At 37.1% G+C, this 23720-nt stretch overlaps 1 protein-coding gene across 1 annotated transcript in view; it reads right to left on the reverse strand.

Annotated features, from left to right (window-relative positions):
- The window catches only part of LOC145688051 (inactive phospholipase C-like protein 2), a 662718-nt gene that overhangs the window by 196710 nt on the left and 442288 nt on the right, over positions 1 to 23720 (reverse strand). The window contains exon 6 of the mRNA XM_081761756.1: positions 4270 to 4363. Coding sequence (XP_081617882.1) covers positions 4270 to 4363 — 94 coding nt within the window. The remainder of the gene's footprint in view (positions 1 to 4269; positions 4364 to 23720) is intronic.

Below are 23720 nucleotides of genomic sequence, written 5' to 3' on the forward strand. Positions count from 1 at the left end.
ACTGGGTAAACTAAATGAATGTCGCTAGCGGGATCGCATGATCGATATTGAAATGTGGCCAATGTGTGTGTTGATATTAACATGTAGCTAATGGACAAATGTCAACATGTCCCACTACTGCTGGGACACTGTCTCACGTGCGAAAACTAGGAAAATAACGTTGTACATTCTGCTATTACATTTCGTCCGCTTTTTGGTAGAACGTAACTAGAACACGATTGTATCAATGCCCCTCTTTGTTTGGGACATTGTCCCACAGTTGGCACATGAAAATAAATCTCTTAATACATGGTTCAAATTCTGATAGAGCGTGAAAATAACAAACTTGTATCATGTCCCATGTCTCACGTACTCGAAATATACGAAAATACCTTTAGAAATTCGTATCTTACTCAGAGTGAACATGGCAAGACAAAGACGAAAATGAACCAATTTGGCACATATAACACTACGGCTGGAACACCATACATATGGAAAATAAAACGACATGAGAAATAGGAAGAAAGTCTTAAAGCTCTGATTGTTTACAACTATGCAGGAGGAGTAACAAAATGAACCACACAAGCATGTCGGGAGGCTGTACAAAAGCGCTTGTCAAAGTGAGTGCTCCTCAAAGAAATGAATACAGAGAAAGTGGGGCTCCCGCGAGCCTCAGGGCTAGAGCGCTCGCTTTCGCTCGCGTGGTCGCAGTTTCCAATACTACTGGAAGCCCAAGGCCTCAGATTCAAGACCCGAGTAGTTATTTTCCTATTTTTCGCACGTGGGACTGTGTCCCAGTAGTAGTGGGACATGCTGGCATTTGTCCATTAGCTACATGTTAATATCAACATACACATTGGTCACATTTCAATATCGATCATGCGATCCCACTAGTGACATTCATTTAATTTACCCAATTCCTTTGTGAGTCCCATTGCACAATTTCAACTTGGCCTCAGTTGTTGCATCCGTATTGGTATGCAACCGTGCACATCATATTGCATCCGATTGATGGAATATTATTGGTGAATTTGCAATAGCTTTTATGTTCTTGACGCTAATCCTTACATTTCCGACGCTTTGAACTCACGTTTACTTAGCATGAGTTCATTTCTGGGCATTTTTCGTTAAGTGTTTCCACTCATGTGAATCACCCTGCTTCATGTGTTGTGCTCTACCGACACTCCAGATGTCTTTCTAGAACATTTGAGTACAAATTCGCTACACTTAATACTCAGAACGTCACTGTTGGCGAGCATCCGTACCTGGCGATTATGCAACCACACACAACGGGCATGAAGGTGTCCGCCATTTTGTATTTGTTCTAGATATCGACTAAATACAAACGAATTTTTGTTACCTGGTAGAAACCCTATCAATTCATATCCATTTAGACCAATTTTCATTTGGCAGATTATCCGGGACTCCCTACGTTCCTTTGGGGAATCCCTTGCGTGTGCATGGTAGGATTGTCAAATATGCAAAATTCAATACAGCAGGCATAGGCGCCGACTTTGGGGGGGCAGGACACTTTTGGACCCCCAATATTTAAAGGTGGGGTCCTCGCCCCTCCAATATAATCCAGTCGAGGAAGGAGAGGATGAAGCGGAGTAGCGGGCACTTGGAGGGGAGAAGAAGAAGGGCTTCATCAAACAGTTGATAGAAAACGGCTGAATATGATTATGTTCATTGTTAGCCCCCCTCCCCAATATTTTCTTCAAGTCGGCGCCTATGACAGCAGGTATGACTTCTTCAGTGAATTTTTTACCCGCCCTCTTTACGTTGGATAGTTTCAGAACTATTGGTCATTTTCCCACGCTTTCGGCACGTTGTAGATCCGAAACTATGTCCGATAGACGAAAGTTCAAGATAACTTTTTTTCTTGCCTCAGTGGCAGGAGTCACCTCCCAAGAGTTGTAACACTTATTTTGCAAATGGTCGTGACGTGTTCCGTGTATCAATCTTTTATTCTGTGTAGTCCTGTAATTGCAGCATAATGGAAAAAGCAAAAGACATTTCTCCGCGTAAAATATAAATTAACAAAATACTTCTGGTGGAAATAAGGTATACACGGCAATGCATTGCTAGTAGAGTTGGGATAGAACAAAAATCTGTGAGTAGAATCTCTGTTGAAATGAACAAGAGTCAAAATAGGGTTGGGAAGTGTGGACGAAAACCAAAGCTATCGCTAAGAGGTATCAAAAAAATAAAAAGATTGGCTCTGGGAAACATAAGTGCAACTTCTAATAGACTTAAGCATAAAAATGGCTTAGTATGGCGCAGATATTTGGTCTGAAAGTGTTCGAAGGATTCTTTGTGCCGATTGAATAAAAACACGCGGTCAAGAAAGAAAGCAAAAATTAGAGTTTACTCCAATCATGGCAAAGAAGTGCATCGAATGGGTACGAGGCCTAGAATATTGGACTGCTGTCGATTGCAGAATAGTGTGTTTCAGTGATGAATCATGTATCTTTGTGTCTGATGAATGTTCACAATATGTGAGAATATGTGAGTAATCCAACCTGGGAGGTATTCAAGTTGGAATTTCTTTAATAAACCGTGAAGCATCCTACTTCAGTCATGGTCTGGGGTGTGATCTCTGTCTTCGGGACTGGAAGACTGTATATAGTAGAGAGCACAATGAAGCACAACCAATACCTACAAGTTCTTCAAGAACTGCTTTCCCAGACTGCACTCTGGTTTGATAACGTCCAATTCGTTTTTATGCATGGTGGAGCCCCATGCCATTTGGCCAAAGCAGTAGCAAAATTCTTCGAGGATAACGAAATTAGTGTTCTTTCGTGGCCAGGCACTAGTCCTGATATGAACCCGATTGAAAACTTTTGGAGCTTCATGAAATAAAAGCTAGAGAAGAAACACATTAGAACCAAACTTCAACTGATCAAGGAGAGCAACAATTTGTGGTATCATGATGCTGAATTGAAGGCAAAATGTGCTAAGCTCGTACATAAGATGCCACAAACGACAAAAGACTTAATAAAGAATAAAGGATTTCATAAGAATTGTTAATCTCTGTGTGAGAGATAATTTTCTTGTAAGTATTCCATTTCATTTGTTGTTTCCAATTTGGATATACACACTTTATAGTAATTATACTTGAATGTTACTTACGCATTTGTTTTATTGATATTGAAAAGCATATGCCACACATACTAGAAATTAGGACAGAGTTACAAAGTAGTAATTTGGACTAAGTTCGAACGTATTTTCTCACGTAATATTGTAAGAACAGTAAAATATTCAGAAACTGAATGCTGAGTCTTATAATTTGAACACATCTGTACTCTTCAAGCGAAAACTAGTGTTGTTTTCTTATCACGTTGAGTAAGACTAGTATTCTGCAGAAGAGCTATCTAGGGAAGAGGTAAACGATTATGCAAGAGATTGTTGTCGTCGATGTCGTGTTATTTAGCTTCAAGACTAGAACTGCAGGTTGTATACAAGTAAGTCACATGGAAACAGCATTTGCTCTAAGTTAAACATTCATTATACACATCAAGTGGAGGACACTTGGGAGTTTACGTTTGCAGAGAAAGTAAACTTGAAGAAAGTAGAAAAATCGTATGCAATTGTCAAGCTACTGCAGTGTTATATTAGTACTGGTAGAACGGAGCGAATAACATCGGTTAAATACTTTAATTTTGACTAATTCTCTACATGAAATATAACAAAAGACATTAAACACAATTAAGAACAAAATTTTCTCTTTGGTTTCATTTTGTGATCAAAAAGGTGACTGACCTAACCTATTCCATGTCTGTTCAAATATGTCCCTCTTCAGAGCACACACGTATTTGTTCAGGACACGGTTTATTGTGTTTTATGTCAAGGCAAGTATTTTTGCTAATAATAATTATTATTTAATGTTACAAGAAACTACGTTTTTCGTGATTCCTACTGTTAATATGCGTGAAATATAGGAGATTAGCTACTTACTACCTCGTACATGCTTTACTTGATCATTATACAAAATGTCACTGAAAGTGTTTACTTCCAGCCTGAGAAAACATGTCTTCAGTGGAGTGAAGGTATAACAATATTAATAATTTAGAAATAATTTCCGGTACCCTCACGAATAACGCCGACTCTGCGAGTTCAGTATATAAGGCTATCGAACTCTCAGAACAAAGATACATACGATCAGTTATAACAAATTAAAGGCTATGAAATTATGTTTAAACAGAGTATCCTGTTTCAAACAACATTTTCATTTATTCATTTTCCTGTTATACTCTTATTGAAATAATGTTCAGAAATGGAAATACATACCATCTATTAATAATTGTCCATTCCCTCTTGCTTCTGGAGTTGGCTCGTACCTATTGATAATTTCCATACACTTCTCGGGCGTAAGGTCGGACATCTGCAAGTACAAAAATTCAACAGTTACTCAAATATATAAAGAAGAAAACGATGAATATGTTCTTCTAGCTAATATTATTTGGCATATGATTTTCAGTTTTGTTGCAAACTTCACGATATGGTTATCTCACTAGACAAACTGTGACGTGACGAGGATCCGCTCGACTCATCTAAAGAATCTTACCAGTTTAGCAAAATTTGTTCTATTGTATTTGCTTGTGAATGCTTAAATTAATTTAATAATCCTTTATGAAGCCTGGATACACTTAAAAAAACTGAATGAATTAAGAAATAAAACATTATGCAAACATGCCATCTACACAGCAAAATGTTTCAAAAATTTGAATTACATGTGGTGGAAAAACTGTGTAATTGAACTTCCATGAGACGGAGGTTTGCTTAAAAAGGAATGACTGTGCGGAAATTTACGGAAAATGAAAACCTGACAAAGAGAAAACGTACTAAAACTGTACCACCATACAATAAAAGCTTTCCAAAAGGGATTTCATTAAACGAAAACTTGTCCAAAGTGGTACTTTCGCAACATATTGACTTGTTTAAAAATAACCTTGCCTAAAATGGAACTTTAATAAAGTTATCTTTACTGAAAAGAAATTTCCATAACACACACACACACGCACACATTTAACTTACACAAAATTCAACTTTTAGGAAAAGGACGATTGTCCAATAATGTATTTTTGTAAGAAAGATATGAACATCGGCAAAAACTTTCATAAGAAAATTTAGGAAAAAGGAACTTACGGCTGAAACTTGCCCAAAATGAAAATAATACGGGAGAAACGATCTCATAATAAAGAAAAGCAACCTTACACTGTTGTGATGTTTGTATGATCATCCTAAATCTTGCATGCTAGCGACTTCTATGGTATCACACAGCCAGGCAGCACTGCAGCTAGCAATAACTATTACCGTAACTATTTACTATCAGCAATTAGTGTGACGTACTACATGTTTGTCTTTTATCGATAGGATGTACATACCCTAACAGTACAACTACATAACAGTATATTACATTATATGCCTATCACTTTTCCTCAGGTACATGGGAATGTGTCCAGTACGTCCCTTATGTACCTCTGAGAGAGAAATCACATGGATGGCAAGTGATAGTCACAGTCTATGTCCGCACCTAGGCACATGCCTAACATGCACCTGGGGAACGTGCCTAGTATGTTCCAGGTATGTTCTCCTTGCCGTAAGCGTCAATGAACCATAAAATTACTCCCACAAAATATGTTACATCGCCTATATGCGTAATGTGTTTACATGAAGGTGAGTCTAAAACGCACTTTAAACAAGTAAAAAAAAAAGAAAAAACCGCGCGAACCATCATCCTTTGGATTACTAGTCGCGTGTTCTTCCGACTTGGCCACGGAGGCGATGAAGACAACGTCGCTTGTAGAGGGAAAAATTGTTGAGGTCTTTTGAATTTGGCTAATCAGAGTGCTCCTTTAACCGCGTATATTCGACGATAACGGTTTAGGGTCAGATAAAATCTGCTCGCCATGTAATTTTATAACAAAATTACGAGTGCTATTTACTTTATTTCATGGTTCTTCCATATTCACTTTCAAATGATAGGCGACACTTGCCATCTAATAAAGTTGATACGTTTGTTGCTTCTAGATTGCTTAGAAAAGGAAGCAACAAATGCATCAAATGTGGGAGATGAATTTAGAACACCTAAATGGCGCATGCTTAGCACATCTCGTGCTGTGTGTCCCAAGGGACGACATAGAAACAAATGACTGTTAGAGTGCGAAGCTGAGCCAGGTATATAAACGCTATATTTGTCGCACATAGTTGCAAATATCAATTAGGTGTAACATGTATCTAAAACTGTACGTAGCTGAAATACATACTTAGCACATGAATGTCATATGTGCCAAGTGTCTGGTACCTAAAAAGTAGCTCGGACACGTAAATGGCACATGCCTAGCACAACTTGTGCTGTTAGGGCTACTTCCACAATAAACTGAATTTTCCAAACACTAAATAAATAAAAACAAATATTTTCGAATATTAAGTTATGCTACTTTACAAAGCAGGAAGGTATACATGACACAGAAAACAAAATACCTGGCCGACCTCTTTAAGTGCTGAGCGCTTTGGAGATTGCTCAATGGACGCTCTCGCATGCGTATAATTTTCGAGCATTGTTACGATCCGAGGTCGGCCAGGAGATTTCTTTCTCAGTGCAGAATCTGTTGCTCTAAAGTTTGATACACAAACGTGATTAGATTTTTATCGGAACAGAATCATGTCGAGCAAGCTTGAACCGAATGCGACATGCCCGTTGAGTAGTAATCACGAAACCACCATTATGAATATACTCCTCCACAAGAAATGCGCGATTATTAAAAATGACATGTATATCGCTATTCGTCGATACTCCCTCCGCCGCCTTATCCCCACACCCCAACTCACACAGAGTCCTCTCCAAACATGGGAATTTTTTTGCAGGACCCTGTAGAAAGCTTTCGAAATATACTGCATGAAAATGTTAAATAATACTAAAGAAATTTCAATTTGATATTGAACAAATTTAATCTGATGCAGGCAGTATTACGTTTCTAAAAGTGTTACACACATATCGTTAATATAATATAATTGGTGCTTTGATCAGTTTTATTTTATCAATTTTGTGGATTATTCCCAAATCTATAATGAACAAGGTACAGGTTGAAATACCTCCGATCCTGAAAATAAGGGTGAAGAAGTAGATGTAAAGAAGAAGGAAGGATGTATATAAGAGACAACAGATAATACTTTTAGGAAAGTGTTTGGAGGAAAAATCTACGCCAAAAGGATTGGAGATAGTTAAAAATAAAGTAGTGTATCAATCAGTGAGACACAAGAACTTCATTTAGAAAATGCTCATTTGGGACACAATAAGAAGAGTCAAATAATTTGAAAGCACGGAAGAAGTGAAAACAAAGCGAGAGTGAGCATTGAAAATAACTTATGTACATTTGTGAGAGAAGATGTGGTGAGAAAATCAATCTTTCCTGCTAAAATAAATCAATAACGATTTGGAAATTGACAAATGACAACCTTTGCATCCATCGTTTAAACGTTTACGAGTGTTAATAAGGGGTAGTAATAGTTAAACGTTTATGAGTTGATAGTGTTAATAAGGACTTCTTTTTAAATGTGAGGACACACGGATTTGGAGTTCGAAACTAAAGATTACCAGATAAGCTCATTATATATTATTGCTAGGGTCTATTATTAGTAATATTGTATTTGACTCTACAATTATCATGGGGATAACAAACATACGACAGTTTTTTTGTAATATACAATAATTTTAAAGAGGAAAATCGATAATTTTGTTCTCTGACGTTGGCAACTCTGCTCCCAGACGAAGAGAGAAACGGACAGAATGGTTTTCTCTCTCGGACGGAGGGAAAAACGAACAGACGGTAAATGTAAGTGTAAAAGAGTTTTGGTAAACCAAAATTCTTTAAAATGTCAATCATCTCTACTGCTTGATGTTGGAGGCAACCTATGAAAATAAAGCATCCCCGTATAACTTACAAAATATGTGCGATTATAACTTCCGTAAAGTGTATCTTCTCTTGATATCACAGATTGCAAGCTATTCTCACCTCTGATTCTTTCATGTTTGTGAAGAACATTCTCTTTGCAGTACAATATGTGTATTCTTTTTGCTAATTTCGGCGTGAATTGATGTCAGAATGCCACATTGTGAAAGGGAAGGTTAATGGTTTAAGTGTGCAAACGGATGAAATTACAGAAAGGATGAGTGCATGCTTCCGTTGAGATTAATGGGTGCAATACGGCAATAATTAAGGTGAATATAGTTTATTCGATTACACGATTATTATTCACAGCTTTTATTTCTTACGGTTTTTACTTTCGTTGGATGATAGGAGAGAAGAAAGTACAGTGATCACAACGAATAACCAGACTTCAAGGGATTTACATATTTCTTGGCCACTACGCATCGAAAAAGGCATTGGTGAATGTATGTCTGTCAGGTCGTTTACTTGTTTCGATTCGATGTAAAGATGTTCACCCGTCTAAAGGTCACACCTAGTGTTGCACACGAGCGAGTGTCAAGTCGAAAAGTGCATTTTAAAACTTAAGACGAGAAACATTGACAATTATTCTCTCTATTCTCGATAAATTTTATATTCATTTTTAAATTTAAAATTGCTCTGAATACTAGATACAACAAGGTATAACAAACGTTTTCTGAAGATTGCTAACACAGCTTGCAATATATCCTGTAAGATGTTTCTAATTCCCAGATCATTCAGTTTGGCTAGTTTTGTTGTGTGCATGGCACTTTTAAATGTCGCTACAGGAAAATACTAGGAGCAGTCGTGTGGTAATAAAATGATGGCCGTATTACGCTTCTGAATAGTGAAATAATATTCTCCAGTAACAATTTATATAAACCAATCATGTTTACAGACGCTGTATGAAATGAAGCTTTGCCTTGGTGAAACAGTAAGATCTCTCAACGAGGGTCATATATGATTCTTAGGACAGGAAGGTTGTTCAGCGTGTTTGCATGATATTCTGTGACTGCTGTATTGTACTGCCATTATAGTCCTCAAAAGTAAGATCTAATTATAAGCCATGATGTCAGACCACAAGTTCACAGAGACTGCTATGTTCGTTGGATAAAACAGCAACGTAAATATGCTTTGTCAAAGGAAAAAAAAATACTAGCATGGAAATATACGAACATTTGTCAACAGTTCTGCAACAAATCGATCAGTTGTCAAGAGGCAAGAAGTTCTTGTTGTGCATGCCCAATTCTTAGTGATTCTGGCACCTGAATTACACAAAATGAAGATGCAAGACTTTGTAGACCCGAATAACACATTATCTTAATAAGTTTAGAGTCATATAGTACCTATTAAGCGATTTCTGTGGTCTTTGGGCGACTGCATTCAACACCTTAGCGGTAAATATTTCAGAGCGCACAAACTTTTGACGAAGTAGTAGTTTTATGACATATGCAACAATCTTCCCAAAACTGCTATCGGTTGAAGTATTGTGTTGCTTGGTACCGCACTGCATCCATTAACCTACTCTTCAATATTCTTTTCGGTAGCCATAATATCCTTTTCGAATATACAGGTTCGATGTGAGGTGGTACTGGTTCATGACAAAAGTTAACACCCAGGACGCGGATAATATATTATGCAACTCTTTGTCGCGGTGTTGAGAACCGACTATGTCAAGTAAAAAACATTATGCATTTCTGGCCATTCTTGTATTGTTCTCTACTTTTTTTTTACTAACAAGACAGGGGCACGGTGACTCAGCTGTAGAGCGTTTACCTCTGGCATGTGGGCTCCTTCTTTCGATCACCGATCAAGTAAGTTTGTAGTAGACAACATCCTGTGCATTGGTTTTCTTGGGGTACTCCAGTTTCCCCTCATATTCTCATTACAGAGTCTTCCATCATTCACTTGACTTAATCAATAGCTTCCCTTAACCTAAAGAGCATGATCATGCAACTTTAAACTGAAAGATTTCATTTCATTACTATCAACTGAAAAATATGGAATTTGTAAAAATCTAATGCATACTGATGCTCAAATGCTAGTTGGCATGCGGCAGAAATGACTAGGTAATAAATTTTGCCATTATTCCAATGTTGCGCGGCTTTAATGTTACATGGCTACAAACAGACCGAATTTGTGTAAGGGGTTTGTTGTGAAAGGATAACGTGTTCATTCGTGCAAATTTTGTGAGACGTGACTCATTTATTAATTTTAAAAAAATAGAAGCATTGGACCCTTAAATGTGTTATTCTCAGCCCCGTTGCACTGATAAGTTATCCAAGAGAATATTAGCTTAGTTAACTTGTGATTTTTCTTGTCATGGACACTCACAAACAAAAGAATAAATTTTGCGTTTCTTTGGCAAAATTTGGCTGGAGATACTATTTTTGAAATAAAAAAATATATATTTTTTCTCAACCTTGGTCTATTTCAAACTCTTCCATAAACGAAACAATGAAACATTTGGTTAAACACATTAATATCCAATGCTCGTTATTTGAATTGGTTTGATCCTCTAATCACATACTATTCAGCTTTATTTCATAGAAATTGCTAAATTACTTTTGTTTCCATTTTTTTCGTTCATTTTGTCGCAGTTTAGGGACTTCTAAATTAGGTAATATTTTATTAAAGAAGGAGAAATCATAATGTTGTATGGTGAATCTACTTTAAAGTTCTTTTGACGCACTTTTGTGTCATAATAAGTCATTCTTAAGGAAACAGTTTTTTTTTTCTTTCAAATGAGATTTTTGGAAAACCAATCAAGAGATAAACTTTACAATTATCACATGCTTATTTCAGACTACTGGATGCAAAAGCATTAAATTTAGTATAACTAGGTTGTTAGACTTCCAAACTATACTATGCAAACATGAAAACTTTTTGAACGTCTATGTCCGTCCATCTATTTGTCCGTCGACAAGTATTGGGACAAAAGCGATAAGAAGCAAAGAGAAACGATTTTCTGACGTGGATTCAGCATTTCAAAAATATGCTCCATTTTTGTACTTATCCCCTTACTTCAACCAGAAGTAGTAGATAGCTACCATTTCTGGTTCCAGTGTTAGTCGCATGAACAAAAATGGCGAAAGATAGTAAGCAACATTTTTGGATATGGATTCAGCAATTCAAGAATGTGGTCCATTTCTGTTCTTATCTTCTTATTTCAACAGAAGTAGTAGATAGCTACCATTTCCGGTTCCCGCGTTAGTCTCATAAACAAAAACGGTAAAAGATAGTGAGAAATGTCTAAATAATATATATATATATATATATATATATATATATATATATATATATATATATATATATATATATATATATTCAGCATTTAAAGCAATAGAAAACTCTCTGGTCTTACAGCTCTACTAACACTTAAAGAAGCTGAAAATCTTTGAGTTTATCATCCCACAATTATGCCCTTTAGACTAAGGGAGTAGAAGTGGTTCAAATCCACTGCAACTTTGAGTTTCAATATTGATTATCATAGAGCAAGAAATGATAATGAATAGCGATTAAAAAAAAGTCTTATGATATGAAGTTAGTGTTCCAAAAATAGGTTCAAATCTGTTCTAATCCATTGTGACTGAAAGTGGCAGCATTCTATCATTTCCAGTTTCAATATTAATTCCTAGATAGGAAGAAAGATGAGAAATAGCCAGAAATGATTTTAACTAATGAATGAATTTATTATTTTCTTCGTATGGATTGAACATTCCAAGAACACCTTCTAACTTTCTGAGTAAATAAAGGTTGTGTTTTATATATATATATATACTATTAAATATATTTTGGTCATAGTGTCCACCTTTGGCTCGCAGGACAGCATCAGTGTGGTTTGGAGTGAAAATAATGATGCATTGATAGGTGGCTGGAGGTATGGCACACCACATCTCTACAAACAGGTCGCTTATTTCTGTATACTCCGCAGGGGAAGCCGATGAGCTCAGATCTGATAATGAGTGACGTCCCAAAAGTGCTCAATTTGTTCATATTAGTTCAGTTAAAGCCTACTGGAATGGCTGAAATTTACCGCTGTGCTCCTCGAACTACTGCAGCACAACGCTGACTTTGCTGAAAGACGCCTTGCCAGGTGAAAATGTGGCCTAAATGAATGTGTATACGTGATTGGTAATGACTTTTTGATAGCTAGGAGCCACATAGTGCTGTTCATATGCACTACCTGCACCATGCATAACCATGTGAAAGTTTTTCAGATCGTAATGAAGCCACTACTGGCCTGTCGTCATCCTACTCTGCACGTCTCGAGCAGCTGTTCCTCTGAAAGACCTGACCATCGATGGGGTAAAAAATGTGTCTTGATTAATTGGACCATGCAACCTTGTGTCATTGTTCGGCAGTCCAATGACGATGTGCACATGCCTATTCCAGTCATAATCGACAATTTCGTGCGTTTAACATTGATACACGTATGTGACGTTTGATACGAAGGTCCATATCTAAGCAAGAATGGTGAGCTGTGTACTTAAAATTCTGCTTTGTCCATTATTAAAACATGTTAAAGTCTGTTGCTAATTGTGCCACAGTATGTCCTCTAACTTGTACCAATCTCGACAGTTTACCATGTCCTACACTTTTAATGAAGTGTGGCCAACCCACTTCTTATCGTTTGTTTCAAAGTCTTTTTTCCCACTTTTTAAAACACTAGCCACGGCAGATAGCAAACATGCAGGAAATCGCGTTGTTTCTGTGATGCTCGTTTCCAACCATCTGTATATCTCAATCTGGTCCATATCAAACTTTAATACATCGCCGGCCTTTCCCATTCTACGCACAACCATCACACTGATATAGAATTAGATTCCTGTCATCGTCTGACGAGTCTTTCTGCTGTGCCTCGTACCTCTTGCATCAGGAAAAAGGCCTCCGTTCAAAAAGTGTCATAATGCTTTGAGTGGTGAGTGTATGTTACTATATAAATTTACAGGTAACAAGTAGGCCTATATATGCCGACGTTCAGTTTTCAACTTATTGTTTGCATAAGCATAACAGATTTTCCGTCTTTTACTTCCTACTGAAACCGGAAGTATTTGAAATCCACTAAAACTTCCGGTTTCAATATTGATCCACAAACAACAAAACGGCAATGTATAGTGAAGAAGGTATCATTTTATGCGAATTTAATATTTCTGTTGAAACCGAAAGTTGTAGAAATGTTTCCTTTTTCAATATTTAATTTTCACAGAAAACAGGCGTTAAAGTAGTGATTTATTTTCTAAATAAAAATTCAGCGTCTCAACGGTAGGTTTATTATCCCTCTTCCTGTCTACTAAAACACGAAACGATAAATCTATCACTTATGATAGAATATTGGAGCATTATGCTTTGGAAATCTACCATAGTTGCACAATATAAAACGAAAACTCTCTTGTTATCTGAAAGGCATATAATATATAAAAAAATACGAACACTTTATTTATTCAAACTGATTTTGTACTAAACATGCAGAAGGAGAGGCTCGAATTATTGTTCACAGTAAGATTTTGTACCCATTAAACTTATATCTTAATTTCTTTTGTGATCAAAGTACATTATGCCAACAGTAGTTATCTTACAGGCCACAAAATTTCCGAAAGAATATATATAATAAGGAAGGGATCTGTGTGAAGCTAAATAAATTTCTTAGAAACTTGTAATTTTAGAATTTGTATTTTTTTCGTAATATTGTAAAAAAATAACTTTTCCATAATATTTTTTTTCAGTCTATAGCCACAATTGAAAGCTTTTCTTTTTTACACTAATGCCATCTGCACGACAATTTTATAAACTATTTAAAATCTGTACATCGGTGTCCCAACAGTCATTGTTCATCTTTGGCATTACCAATAATATTTATTATTCTCAGTTAATGCTGTCCACAAGAAGAGATGAGAATAACAATCCATTTTTCCGTTTCCTATAGCAAATGTTGTAGAAATTTCTTTCCTCGTCTCATCTTCTTTTGTAATCTAAGTGTTTATTTATTGCGAGTAATCTTCGTAGAATTTTATACTTCCTAGGGAAGAGTGCGGGGTGTCACTCCGACTTTATATCGGTACTATGGTCATTTGACTTTTTTACATATGAAACAATTAGACAACCGAAGATCTTAGATCACAAGCGTGTTTGAATTACGAGCATTAAAAGTTCAAAATTGAACAGATTTTATAAAAATTTTGAAGTAAACCTTTCTTGACATAGACGCTTCATTTTTGGTATCGGGAAATTCCTTGGTTGTCCAACACAGTGGTGAGGTCAAAATCTATCTATTTTGAAAGATAAGAGTACTTATTGGAAGGGGTGAAGGGTAATGCCGTCTTACAAATTGCCTTTCGTATGGCACATCGAGGAAATTTGCAATATGCAAGACGCCATTACCCTTCACCCTCTCCCAATAAGTACCTTCATCTCGTACTCGTACGTACATTTTGACCTCAGCAGTGTGTTGGGCAACTAAGAAATCCCCCCGTTACTAAAAATGAAACGTCTATTAAAAAAAATGTTACTGCAGTACTTTTGCAAAATATATTTAGTTTTGCAATTTTAACGCTTGTAATTCAAACATACTTGCGATCGAAGATTTTCTCCGGTTGCTTAACTGTTTCATGTGGCAAAAGGAGTCGAATGAGCATAGAATCGATATGAATTCAGCGTGACACCACGCCACCTTCCCTAGTTAGTAATAGGAAATTCAAATGATATACAGGATAGCCACAAAGTTCCGTTACTCCTTGGAATAAATAACATAAACCACTAAACGTACGTAAATGACTACACGAAAAGAACTGAATGATATTAAACAACAATGCTCTCGAGAAGTTTTATTGAGGTAGGAAACATTAAGTGTCCAAAGGATCAGTCTGTCAACGGTCATTCTTATAACAGAGAATAATATGCCGCCAGATTCTGTGCGACATTTTGCGGATCACCGCAGGTGTAACTTGAGTGAAAGCTTGTTTCACAGCTCCTGTCAGTTCGGCAGTGGTATAATAACGGTTTTGAGCAATGATGCCCTTTATGAGCCCCCATAGCACATTATCATAGGTCATAGGTGCACCCAAAACTTGCAATAATACTTCAATACTGGAACTGGAAGTATCGACCATCGTTCACACAATCTGAAACGATGAAACATTTTAAATTAGCATTTACAAAGGGGTAATGGGAAAACTTACATGAGCATTTATCAAGGGTTAACGGGACTTTGTGGCCACCCTGTATATGGATGACTACTGAATAACTAGCACTAATTAGAAAAGACCTCCAGGTTGCTGGAACGAACATAAAAGTCGTTGACAGTACATAGCTACTTGTAACTGATTTTAAGAAAGTTAATTTGCGGAGTATATTCCGGAGGAAATGCAAAGATACAGACTAAACTTCTGACCTTTTACAGGCAGAAGTAGTACTGCCCACGAGACTCCTAAAAATTCTCAGTCTAGTAACATTGCAATAGATTTCATAAATACAAATACGATTTTATTTCAGTTCGTTTCTTTCGCACTACCACGACCAGAACAGATCGTGTTTCAAGTGGTTTCGATATAAAGTTGACCTCTATTAAACTGGATTATTTAACAAATCAAATACAATCAATCAATAAACGATACGCATGATACATCAATAGACAAGAGTCCAGAACAGATTTATTTTAAAACATGTTGTCCTCAATAAAACTACAATTATGAATGAGCGATGTAATTAATTTACTTGCAATAACTTTCAGAAACGCATTTTTTAAGCAATATTTTCAAATTTCCTCCAAATTATTGCCAATAAATCACGTTACGGTGTTTTAATGCCTTTTTAAATATGCCTCACAAATCATTTTTCAGAAAGCAGACGCTTTATAGCTCTGGATTAAAAGACTGTTCGATTGCTAGCTTATATATTTTAATTGAACTTGCTTCCTGCAAATTTATATAAGTAATATATAGCATGACTGAACTCTGCCACAATATTGGAATATATGGATTTTTTTTCATAATACCGTATAATATTTGTTTACTCAAAAGGTAGAAACACAGAACATAGCGTGGACCATTTATCTTGATACACTCTTCTAAATTTAAAACTAATGAACAAAAAAACACTGAATTTTCTCGCCATGCAAATATCGGTAGGGAGACAGTCTGGAATACTCTGGGATACCACAAGGTTAACAATGTTGCCAACTCAATGTAAAGTTGACTTTTTTTCAAACAGATCTACACCAATTTCTTACAAATTTCAAATTTACGTGCAAAACGGAACACATACTATCGCAATTGCCATGCAATACTGCAAACTAAGAACGCTATAGTACTACAAACGTCCAAATTTCGGTTATCTCTACAGAGTAAGAATGTGAATGGGACAGATGAGGCAACAACAGCTAAAATACTTCATTGTTTAATATTGCGGTCACAATATGACGCATTTTGAATGAATATGACCAAAGTTTACAAGGATTTTTTTTTCAAAAACTTATATTTCGAAAAACTGCTTGACAAATATCTTATACAGTTGTATCTTATACAGCTGCATAGATGGCTTTCAGCAAATGTGGAAGTCACAAGGAGGTTTACAGGAATCTGGTATCCCAAACAGTTCTGGATATGATAAAAAAAAAACTGTTAAAGTTTACAACAGTTCTTGAAATTATATAATTCCGAGAACTTCTTGTGATTACACCTACCGAAAAGTACTGCTGTAATGTTATAAAAACAAAGGAAACCAAAAACTGTTTTAAAAAGTTTCCATAAATGCAGTATTTTAAACAATATATCAAATTCTGCTTTATATATATATATATATATATATATATATATATATATATATATATATATATATATATATATATATATATAGGCTGGACCATTTTAATTTTTCCACGGAAATATCTCGAAAATGTTTGAACATAAATAAACCAAAGAAAAACTCAAGTAGAAAATGCCATGGGACACATAGAATGGTGTTTTCCGCGGTGCCCCCGAGGCGGCCATTCAGGGAGGCCCAGGGCCCAACTTTAAAATTTTAGATGGAAACATGGGGCGAGTTATACCTCGTTCGGTAGTTAATTAGAAACTAAAAAGCGTTATGGCAAAAGTTTTTTTTTTTTTTTTTTAATATATCGGTCACCATATTCAAAATGGCCACCAAGACACAGTGCCTGTATCAGATAAAACGTTCAATAGATACCACTAATGAGAACGGTTGAACATAAATCAACCAAACAAAAACTCAAATAGGAAATACCATGGGGCACATCGAATGGTGTTGTCCACGTTGCTCCCAGGGCCGACGTTCAGTCGAGCCTATGGCCCAACCTTAAAATTTTAAATAAAAACATGGGCCGAGTGATACTTCGTTCGATAGATCATTAGAAACTAAAAAAGTGTTGTGGAAAAGATTTTTTCGTATCGGTCACCGTATTTAAAGTGGCCGCCAAGACATGGTGTCCGTATCAGATAAAATGTCCAGTACCACTAATATGAAAACGGTTGAACATAAATTAACCGAACAAAAATTCAAAATGCCATGAGGTACATCGAATGGTTTTGTGGCGGTGCCGTCGAGGGCCGTCCTTCATGGGCGGTCCAGGGCCCAACTTCAAAATTTTAAATGGAAACACGGAGCGAATGATACCTCGTTCGATAGATTAAAAAAAAAAAAAAAAAAACTGAAGAGCGCTGCGGCAAAAGATTGTTCATATGGGAAATTTTCAAAATTAGCCCCAAAATGTGATACTTGTATCAGATAAAACGTCCAGTGCTCACATAATGAAAACGGTCAAAGTTAAACGAACAGAACAAAAATTCGAATAGATATCGCAGAGGGTATTTATCATACCACAGCTCGAGAATGTTGCAACAGAGGGAAGGATTATTAGAGTAAAAGTGTCATAATAGTGTAGTAGCTTAGCGATTGGATCATGCAAAATGTGATACCAACATGCCACTTTCAGGAATAATAGGCCTATTAAGAAGAAATAAATCCTGATATATACCCACCTCGTTGGGGATCTTGTTTTAAGTATATGACCGCCAACGGCCGCCAATGAATTTCGACTTAACTGAGTTTAAAAATGTATAACTCCATTACCATTAAAGATAGAAACTTCGTTTTTCCTTTATTTTGCAGAGAATACATTGTATATACGTCTATTGTCAGTATAAATACTTGCCTTATATTGCCGCCATTTTGAAATATTGCGTCTCAAACTGGAAAAATGTTTATTTTCAGAACGATTTTTGATGTTTTATAGCAAATAACTTTGAAACTGCTATGATTGTGGAAAAATGCTTTGAAGCAATCGTCAAAGGACATTTCAATAGCTTTCAAACGCGACCAGAATCATTGATTTATCTCAACAAATAACTGAGATAATCAATTTTTTGTGGGGCTAAATGTCGAACTGGGGGTCGCTGCGACATCATTCGACGTGCCCCATGACACTTCCTATTTGTCTTCAACCGTCTCGAGATATTTTCGTGGAGAGAATAAAATGAGCCACCCTGTATATATACAATGCGTTTCTAAACAACACTGACAACGTTTGCGAGTTGATTTCTGACACCAAGATAAGACAGAAACTATAGACCAACCTGGGTGCACAAATCTTCCTTTCGGAGTTATAGGCTGCCGAAAACATGAACAAATGAACTTTAAACGTCCATAGCTCCAATACTATGGGACCTACCCTAGTCGGATCAAGACTTCAATTAAGAACTAGTATGTGTGCTATCCAAATATCCATCTTTCAGAATCCTGCGGTACTTCTGCAACAGTTTTCACAGAAGTCCTTCAAATTATATGCCCTTAAGCAAATTCCCTCTATAAAAATTGTTGCGTGAGTACTTTAGGATTCTGAAACACACACACATTATATATATATATACAGTATAAACCCGAATGGTTTGAGACATAAAATTGCTTTAAATGACATTACGATTTTTATGTGTATTGAAAACCGTTTATGTAATGTGGTGTGATACTTATCTAAACACTTTTTCGAAATAAAGTCCTTTGAAAAAAGTGACATTTTCAATTCATTGTAACTTGTGGTAAAGAAGTATGGCTAAGCAGACGCACTACACCTCAGTAGGTTAGCAGGTGATAGGTAGACTGACGTGAATGTATGGAAAGAGGTGGCAACACCGCGGCTCTCCCATTTGCTAACAGCGTTTAAAGGGAGCTCGGAGCGCCGCCTTTAAACATCATCAAGTTTGTCTCACGCTTTAGCTTGTAGCTCGATAGAATAGTACTTTCAGTGATACGACTTCTCTTACGAATGTCACTAAAACAAATGCACTTTAAGAATCAGATATCACTTTCACTATACATTTTCGAGAGGAAACAGCTTCAACTAATGTCTCGTAGAGCAACCCTAGAAATAAGTGAATAGAAGCATGGAATAAAAGTACAAATGAATTTAACTCAAAATCCTTAATTCAATGCTCTTCTACAATTGGCTGTGATATACTGATTGTAAACGCAAGGGAATGATTATGAAAGAAAATAACAATAGTGTGAAGATAGTAAAAGGAAGCGGAAATGTCACCCAGGCTGAAACAGGTCATTGTATATAACCTCACATGGCCTGAGTTGAACCAGCGAGTCTTTGCACTATAGCCATAGCGAACTTTAGAACTACTTAAAGTGTTTTATTTCGTTTATAATGAAAACTTACTATTTGTGAAAAAAATAAAGCAAAACTAATTCCAATGAAGAGTTGTAAGTAATGTCATCTAAGATGCTTTGGTGTTGAAAAGTACGTTTCACATGAGCACTTTGAAAATGTAAAGGGAAAGAGGAGAAAAGGGTAGAAGATACAGTTAAAAATAGCATGTCATAGAATTCTACGGCTACTTTTAGAGTAGAATCGATCGTCATCTTCTCGGAGGTCTTTCAGTGTCTACATGACAACGTGTTCACGCGCCTTTATTAACTCTCCGAACTCGGAGGTCCCCACGTTGCCCTAGCAACTATCCGCAATTACATCACGTCCCTCCCGAGTTCAATTTCTTTCCATCCACAGGATGATTGTTTTCTAATAATATGTGGTTGCCGGTTAATGCCAAAGGGTTAATGAGACGTCAGTGTCATTCGAGTAATCCTCAGGATTGTACTAGAACTCCTGACTCTGATCTGCCTTTAAAAAAAATAAATAAAGACCACAATCTTATGATCTAGTATTCACACGATTGTCTTGTAATGCAATAGGCTCATCTCAGACATATTCCAATGAATTCAAATAAATTTTCCATGGAGTTGTTTCTCACATCATAAATAATAGGAAAAGTGTTAATCTATCATTTCTCAGAATTATAATTGTAGGATATACCTTTATATATATATATATATATATATATATATATATATATATATATATATATATATATATATATATATATATATATAAAGGATCTTCCATCTCAGTTCAGTAACTGGATGCTTTCAGGTGGTTTTCTTCAATGACAATTAATGGGGACACGGAGTAAAAGAAAGGGAAAACAAAATGCATTATTATCCATTGGAAACAATTAAAGTAAATTGTATTTAACTGCGTTTAGTTTGAAATGGACTTTGATTTGTGTTCTCATTATTTTGAGTATCAACAATTAAATTCAAGAGTCTAAAAGTTAATTTGGTAATCAGCTCCATCATTTTGGTTATGGCAAACCTTAAGGATATATTCGAAACTGAAAATAGGTTGTATGAACTCATTGCTGCAATCTGAAGCAGTGTTGGGCAAAATCAATTGAAATCAATTGCAATTGATCAATCAATTGAAAGTAATTGCTCTGAAAATCAATTGATTTCAATTTGTAATTGACAATTAATTTCAATTGCAATTGAATTCAATCATAAAATTTGCAATTAAATTTTCGTCAATTGTTAATTGTTAATTGGTCACCAGGCAATTGAAACTTTTAATTGTTAATTGTCAATTGCAAAGGGTGCAATTGAAACATTCAATTGTTAATTGCAATTGACAATTGAAACTTGTAATTGTTAATTGTAATTGTTAATTGCAATTGAAATCAGCAATTAAAACTGAAGATTAGAAGATGTGTGAATATTATCCACTTGTTACTGTTTTACATATTTCAAATAAGGTACTTATAAGAAATGCTGCATACCTACCATTACTTTCCCCCCCTGGGAAGAAAGGCGTGAAACTAAGTATTTTTTAAATATATTATGTTTATGGTTCTATCCCCCTCGAAAGAACTCTATATGCCCGTCATGCATACAATAGGAATGAGCACGAGCGAGTTCGAGCGAGTTTTCTTTAAAACTCGACTCGACTCGAAGCAGACATCTTTGAGTTCGACTCGAGATCTCGGCTCGAAAAATTTCCCCAACTCGACTCGAATTCGGATCGAGTTTCCAGTCGAGTCGAGCCAATTCGAGCTAAATCCTTTGTGTAGTTCCAAGTACTACTATCTTCAAGTATCCTACATAGACAATATAATTATCAATGATACTACTACTACTACTATAACTAATTATTATTATAACACCGTGTACCTGTATAAACATGGAATATAGGCGGTTTGTATCGGAATACTAAAAATTAGTTAACTATCGATCTCGGTAGTCAAGAAATCTTCAGGAGGCAAGGACATCGGTCACGAGGTTCTTGGTTTGAGTTCAGGAGGAGCAAGTATTCGGGCTCGAGCCAAAAATTGTTAGAAGTTATGGGACTCCAGCCAAACATGTTTAAAACTGCTCGACCCGGGTTTAGGGTTGTCAACGACTCAAGCGGCTCGCTCACAGCTCATTCACTTATCGAGCCGAACCGAGAAGTGAGCCGAGCCAACAGCTCATCCAACCGAGCCAGCTCGAGCCGAAGGCTCACGCGAGCCGAACCGAACCGAGCTGATTGCTTACCCCAACCGAGCCGGTTCGAGCCATTGGCTCAGTTAAGCTAACTCGAACCCAGCCTATGGACTCGTTTCAACGGAGCTGGTTCGAGCCATTGGCTCCAATCGAGCCCAGTCGATGAGTAATCCCAACCAAGCCAGCTCAAGCTGTACGCTCAGTTGAACCGAGCCGGGCCGGTTGACATCACTATTCCGGTTGGGCTTCTACTTTGGCTAAAAAATTGGACCATGCAGTTCTCAGCCTTGATGGTAAGAGCTACAAAAAATGACATGAAATCTTTAGTTTTACGTCCCACGATTATGCCGGTTAGGCTAAAGGAGACGGTGATGATGGGAAATGAATGAAATGAAGAAAGTGGGAGGAAACAGGAGAACCCCGAGAAAATCCACGAGCACGGTGTTTGTCTACCACAAAGTCCAAACTGCGCGAGCTGGAATCGAACCAGGGACCTCAAGCACCGGAGGTGAACGTTCTACCACTGACCCACCGCGCCCCCTGGTAAGAACTACAGTATATACTTATATTGGTGCTCACGGCGTCATTAACTTGTTCCACTACCAACGAATTTCGAGGTACTTTGTTTTGCATCTTTTGTGCGTGTTTTGTGTCGCTTTGTGCGCCTATTCCCACATTTTGTGCATCACCGGAAGTGGGTCAAAATCTGTCTACAAATATGGCGGAACAAATTATTGCTCTTCCGCCACCAATGAATTTCGAGGTCATTTCCTTCACATCATTTTGTGCCGTTTTGTGCGTCTACTTTCGTTTTGTGCGTCATGGGAAGTAGGTTAAAATGAGTCCCCAAGGTGGGACGAAAATGACCAAGAGTTCCGCCACTATCGAATTTCGAGGTCGTTAATTTCTCATCGCGCACCCTTTTGTGCGCGTATTTCGACGTTTTGTGCGTCACTGGAAGACGGTCAAAATGGGCCTCGAATGTGGGACGAAAATGACCCACTGCTCCGTCACTACCAAATTTCGTGGTCCTGCCTTTCGCATCGACTAGTGAATGTTTCGTGCCGTTTCGTGCCCTTATTTCCACGTTTTGCGCGTCACCAGAAGTGTGTCAAAATGGGCCTCCAAAGTGTGACCAAAATGACCCATTGTTCCGACACTATGGAATTTCTAGGTCGTTTCTTTTGCATCGTTTAGTGCCTATTTTTTAAAAAAAGTTTTCTATACCTACTTCCTCGTCTTGTGCGTCACTGGAAGTGAGTTAAACAGGCCTTTAAACTGAGAGTTAAATGGCTCACTGTTCCGCCACTATCGAATTTCGGGGTCGGTTCTTTCGCATCGTTTAGTGCCTGTTTTGTACGTTTTGTGCGTCACCAGAAGTGTGTCAAAATGGGCTTCCAAAGTGTGACGAAAATGACCCACTTCTCCGTCACTACCGAATTTCGTGGTCCTTCCTTTCGCATCGACTAGTGAATGTTTCGTGCTGTTTCGTGCCCTTATTTCAACGTTTTGCGCGTCACCAGAAGTGTGTCAAAATGGGCCTCCAAAGTGTGACGAAAATGACTCACTCCTCCGCCACTACCGAATTTTGAGGTCCTTCCTTTCGCATTGACTAGTGCCTGTTTTGTTACGTTTTGTGCCCCTATTTCCACGTTTTGTTCGTCACCAGAAGTGTGTCAAGATGAGCCTCCAATGTGTGATGAAAATGACCCACTGTTCCGACACTATCGAATTTCTAGATCGTTACTTTCGCATCGTTTAGTGCCCCTTTTTTTTTTTTAAAGTTTTCTGCGCCTATTTCTAGTCTTGTGCATCACCCGAGGTGAGTTAAACGGGGCTTTAAAGTGGGAGTTAAATGGCTCACTGTTCCGCCACTATCGAATTTCGGGGTTGGTTCTTTCGCATCGTTTAGTGTGTATTTTGTACCGTTCTGTTCCCCTCTTCCACGTTTTGAGCATC

The sequence above is a fragment of the Thermobia domestica genome, chromosome 6 (assembly GCF_964235325.1).
Source record: "Thermobia domestica chromosome 6, izTheDome1.hap1.1, whole genome shotgun sequence".
Taxonomy (NCBI): domain Eukaryota; kingdom Metazoa; phylum Arthropoda; class Insecta; order Zygentoma; family Lepismatidae; genus Thermobia; species Thermobia domestica.